This window comes from Solanum tuberosum, unplaced genomic scaffold (assembly GCF_000226075.1).
Source record: "Solanum tuberosum cultivar DM 1-3 516 R44 unplaced genomic scaffold, SolTub_3.0 scf00136, whole genome shotgun sequence".
In the NCBI taxonomy this organism is placed as follows: domain Eukaryota; kingdom Viridiplantae; phylum Streptophyta; class Magnoliopsida; order Solanales; family Solanaceae; genus Solanum; species Solanum tuberosum.
In genome coordinates this window covers 1490365-1496042 of record NW_006239061.1, presented here as the reverse complement: position 1 = coordinate 1496042, position 5678 = coordinate 1490365, and the positions used below count along the sequence as shown (strand labels likewise).

At 29.1% G+C, this 5678-nt stretch overlaps 1 protein-coding gene across 1 annotated transcript; it reads left to right on the top strand.

Annotated features, from left to right (window-relative positions):
* Window positions 1-2995: 2995 nt before the first annotated feature.
* Window positions 2996-5294, top strand: LOC102582089 (probable WRKY transcription factor 9). The gene is made up of 5 exons (XM_015310617.1): window positions 2996-3201; window positions 3317-3448; window positions 3696-4070; window positions 4158-4274; window positions 4568-5294. The coding sequence occupies exons 1-5, from the start codon at window positions 3037-3039 to the stop codon at window positions 5189-5191; spliced, it is 1413 nt and encodes a 470-aa protein (XP_015166103.1). The 5' UTR covers window positions 2996-3036; the 3' UTR covers window positions 5192-5294.
* The last annotated feature ends 384 nt before the right edge of the window (window positions 5295-5678 follow it).

Below are 5678 nucleotides of genomic sequence, written 5' to 3'. Positions count from 1 at the left end.
ACTTTCTAAAAATACGTGATACAACTATTTTCCTCCGTCCACTTTTATTTATTTAGATGAAAAAATCAAGAGATAATTTATCATTTTATACTTATTTCATCATTATTATTACATATTATTTATTTTCAATATTTAGATAACTTAAAATTAATAAGACTGTACCAAAATAAATATAAACAAGTAAAGATGATGCGGAAGTAATAGTTATTTATTTTAAACTAAGTATCGTTAGTCTATATAGGGTTGGAAGAGACCTGATTCATTTCTCATGTCAACGGGACAGTCCTTTTTCCTATTTTTGGGCTTAAATTATAAATAAAGGAAATAAAAAAAAAAAAAAAAAAACATAAACTAGTTGAGATGCGTAGGAGCTGCTGGAATTAATTTCTTTTTTTTCCTCCATTTTATTCGCTCGAGAAACAAAAAAAATACCATATTATATAATTATTATATACTGCTCCCTTAACCTTTGGCATTACAGATCCCAATTCTAAAATTAATTAATTAATTAATTCAGCTTGACAATGGTCTTTTTAACCATGCCGTTTTGCCTATTTACATTTGACACCTTAAAGAAACTTGTCCCCTATCAATTATCATTATGCCACCATTGTTATTATCTTTTAAGAAAAAAACACCGTAATGGTTATGATTAGGGGCGTCAAATATGTAGATTAAACTAAATTTAAGTATATTTAAATTGTTTGAGTTGATAAATAGACAGGGTCATCGACCCCTTAAAAATTACTTGATTATTGTCATTGGCTCCTAGTTAAGACTCTTGAAATTAGTTTTGACTATCCAATTAAATTGAAATTTTGAGATTGAATTATTTTCTTAGATCTTGAATTTTATGCTAGCTATTTAATTTGTGCCTTGACGTGAGCAATAATATTTTCCCCTAAGATCTAGTCGTAGAATATAAGATTTTACACAATATATATAATCGTGTATATTTGGGAGAATACTTTTGAATAATCATCTCAAATATACAATACATATAATCGTGTAAGTGTATATTTGAGATAACTTTAAGATTAATCGTCACTCAATACGTGACAATTTTTTATTTTTAAAACTATACAAGAGGATACTTTGAATTTCTAATTTTGATCATATAATTTATAGTACTAATATTCTTCTTTTTATGCATGCATCATCAAATTCCCCTCTTCCAATCCATTTCTCTCTTTTACCGAGTTGAATATAAGACAAGATCAAATTTTCTTATTCAAATATAGTGGCGTATTATTATTATTTTATGTTTTTATCTATCATAAGATTGTTTAATTGAAGACGCATTTGAAAACCATGATATAAAATTATAGAAGTAGTAAAAATGGAATATTTTGTTGGCCGTTAAAATACTTATCACAATTATTTATTTAAGAGTCAAATAATATGAAACAATTTAAGATATATTTTTTCAGCATTTTAATATGAGAAAAAAATGCAATTTATAGTACTTTGTTTCCTTATAGTTTATGAATATCTAAACTTTACTTTTAAAAATATCAAATTAATCTAATCTAAATTAGCTTTTTAAAAATAATTAAATTAATTCTGATAAATTAAAACATGACAACTATTTTAAAATCGAGGAAGTAAAATGAAATGATAGAGAGAGGAAAGAGAGGTCTTCCAATTGACAATTTCAAGATCCGATCCCAAGGCTTGATGAGATTTCGTACATGCCTCACATTCCTTAAGAAGATGATGTCTGTGCTAACTTTGTTTTATTAAAATAAAATTATTATTTGATGGTTAGCTTTAAATCAACGATAAATAGCTATGGGTTTAAGTTATAAATATTAATTAATGTTTGTATTGTGATAAATTATCGAGTGCTTATATGTATATTCCCTTTAAGGTGCGATCCTTTCAGAATCGTATGTAAATATGTGGTCCTATGTAGTTAAGTTTTTTTCAAAAAAACTTTATATGCACATTCAATATTTATATCAAATAATTAGTTACTACTTTTATCACTTAACTTTGGTTAGATGATATATTTTTTAGTTTGTTGCTGTCGTTAAGTTCCTATTATGTCTACATCAAGTTGGCAATGGAATTGAAATTTTACGTTGAAAATTAAGTGCTTGAAGCATGCTACTATTACATAGAGTCGCAAGTCTAATTTATATAGTGGGATGCCTATTAATATACATACTATCGAAGGTTTAATAATGTACTAGGGGGAAGCTATTGAGGGTGTTCAAGTAATTTACTAATTTATGTGGCAGTATTCACATCTCGAGGGACTAGGGTTAAATTATTTTTTATATACGTTTAGTATATTTTAAATTAGTAATTATTGTGAGTTATTTTTTACATAATTTTCAAATATACATGTAAATAACCCAGCATGATCGTAGGACATCACAATTCACCAAACATGATAATACTTGATAAATAAAATTGGGGATTGGATGCGCGCGAAATCACCACTAATGTTGAGATGTTCAGTCGACACCCTCCCTCTTTGAGGGGACATGGGGTTTCGACCCTATAAGTGAGCAGAAAAGAGAGGATGAAAGAAGTCTTGGTGAACCGTCATAATTAGAACACATATAAGTTTTATTGTCTGATAATATATAGTATATACTGACCGATAGGCAGGTCCTAAAGCGAAAGACGGGAATATTGCGGAATTCAAAAAACTTTAAAATTTTATGTTCGAATTCACGATTAAAATTAAAAAGTTTGATTTTTGAAATCCAAATTGTGACACTTAGGAAGTAGGAAATAATAAAAAGGATGCTCAAGATCAATGCCAGACTATACTGCCAGTTCCTAATACTATATTAGTTACTTACAATTCTTTTTTATTGCTACTACTATTAATTAGCTTGTATTAATGGGTTTATTTAATTAAAGTCAAAACTTAGATGCGTCCTTAGATGTCCAATTATATTATAATTACTTTGAGATTAGGGAATTGACTTTGGTGTCTCAAAAGCAGCACACAAATTAGAGAAATTTAAGAAAGCAAAGATAAACCAAAGTTTTATTTTTTCTTTTTCTTCTCTCTTCCAAATGGAAAACAACAAATCAGAAAATGATAATGAAATGGAAATTGATCTCAGCTTGAAACTTGATGCTGGAGAAGAAGAAAATGAAGAAAATCAAATTGGAGAATCATCACAATTGAATGAGAAAACACAAGCAAAAGATCAAGAATTACCAAAAACTCATGAAGAGGTACATATTTTTTTTTTAATTAATTACTTGTAATAAGATTGATCATCTCATTTTAAAGATTTTTGATGAAACTGTTAGAGAACGTACACTTTTATTCACTTGTTCCGTATGATAGTTATCCATGTTAGAAAAGGAGATGAAGAGGATGAAAGAGGAAAACAAAGTATTGAGGAAGGCAGTGGAGCAGACAATGAAAGATTACTACGATCTACAAGCAAAATTCTCAATTCATCAAAATAATCACAAGGTATAGTACTAAACAATTTTCATCAATCTCATGTCATAGTTTTAACTAAACATCGACTTAATTTTTCATATGGTCACTCAACTTATAATAGTTAGTTATCATCTCAGAAAGGCACTTTCTTTGTTGAAGCAAATATGACTTTATGCTATAATAACTATTAGTTGAGCGACCATCTGGTTAGAAATCAATTCACTCAACATTTATGTTTAATTGTGTTTTTTCATCCTAATTTTTTTGTTTATTTTAGGATCACAAAAATTTTCTTTCATTGAGTGGAAATGATGATACTAGTGAAGGACAAACAAGGGTTCCAAAAATCTTGGATATTTTAAATACTAATAGAATTACATCACCAACATCATTAGAAGATGATACTATGGATGGTGATCATGAATTAGGGTTATCTTTGACTTTGGTTAGTAGTAATAGTACTACAAGCAGCAAATTAGTGGAAATATTAGAAGAAGATCAAAGAAAGGAGAAAAAAGATCATCCTTCAATTAATCATCAAATACAAAATAAACCACAAAATTTGGGAGGATTAACAAGTCATGTGACTACAGCTTCTCCACCAAACAGAAAATCTAGGGTTTCAGTCAGAGCAAGATGTGAATCCGCTACAGTAAGTTCAATATTAAAAATCTTTCGTTTTTTCTTTAAACGAAAAAAAAAACATTTTTTATTCAAAGAAATTCATTTTTTTTTCCAGATGAATGATGGTTGCCAATGGAGAAAATATGGTCAGAAAATTGCTAAAGGAAGTCCTAATTGTCCCAGAGCTTACTACCGTTGCACGGTGGCGCCCGGTTGTCCAGTTAGAAAACAGGTACGATAAAAATCCTTTATCTAGATTTAACTTATATACCTTAACAATATAATTCGATGTAATATAATTTTGTTGTAACATATTATCTGTCATTTTTTTTCAAATTGCTAATTCCACTTATTATGAAATATAAGTAAACTCATTCTTTTGTTTAAAGCTTTTAGAGAGAAATTGGAAACTTCAAACATTAATATTTCACTATGATTTGGTGTGATTTAATTTGTTGCATCCTCTAAAAAAATGTATATATTAAACAGTCAACGTATATAAGTTAAACTCGGTGTTTAATGTAGGTACAAAGATGTTTGGAGGACATGTCAATATTGATTACAACATATGAAGGAACACATAATCATCCACTTCCAGTAGGTGCAACAGCAATGGCATCAACAGCATCAGCAGCAGCTTCATTCATGTTAGTGGATTCAAGTATTAGTCCTCTTTTTAATCACAATTCCAACTTAAACCAACCACTTAATTTCCCTAATTACCACCATAATCTAGCACCTAATTACCATCACTCTTCTTCTTCACCTTATAATTTCTCCAATTTAAGAAACAACATCCTTAATTCTAGTGATCCTAATTCTTCACAAGGGAACTTAGTTCTTGATCTCACCAAAAATATGTCAAATAATAATCATCAATTTCCCTTTGCAAGTTCTTCTTCAAATAATCATGAATTGGGACATTCTAATTGGATGTCTAAATTGTCTAATTATGAAGGGAACAACCTTTTTGCTGGTCCTAAATTACAAGGTGAACATCATTATAATAATAATAATAATATTCCTCCTATGTTGGCTCATGAAAATATGAGTGCAATTACTTCTGATCCTAAGTTTAGGGTTGCTGTTGCTGCTGCTATTTCTTCCCTCATTAATAAAGATCAAAGCAATTCAACTGGAGAGAGTTGAATGATGATATACTACGTATACTGGTCTCAGCATAGACAAATTCAAGATTTAAATTCGATGAATTATACCTTTAAGGTGCTTAGCATCTTATTAACGCATTGTAATTTTGGAATTATGATTCAGATATTATATTTGTTAAAATTTTAGTACTTTTTTTCCCTCTATATATATTAGTTTTTATGTTTTGATGTCGAAAATATCAAGTTTAATTAAACTCATAAATGCACGAAAGTTGCAATTTCATATGGTCTTTGGACGAGAATAATACTATGTTGACCTTTTGAAAAGTTCGTGTGTTGCATCTTACCTTTGAAAAAAAAAAAAATTTAGCATAGGTTATAAATGCTTGTATTTAATTGTCAAGTAAATAAGTTTGTCCAAGTCCAATGAAATTTATCGTGGACTTCCTTTATTTGATCTATAGTATATATCACTTTATACTTTCTTTTTGTAAGTCACCAGTTGGGGGGGGGGGGGGGGCCCTGGG

Coding starts and splice junctions, on each gene's coding strand:
- LOC102582089 (XM_015310617.1), top strand. CDS start 3,037: ATGGAAAACAACAAATCAGAAAATGATAATGAAATGGAAATTGATCTC. Junction 3,202..3,316: donor TACCAAAAACTCATGAAGAG/GTACATATTTTT, acceptor TCCGTATGATAG/TTATCCATGTTAGAAAAGGA. Junction 3,449..3,695: donor TTCATCAAAATAATCACAAG/GTATAGTACTAA, acceptor TGTTTATTTTAG/GATCACAAAAATTTTCTTTC.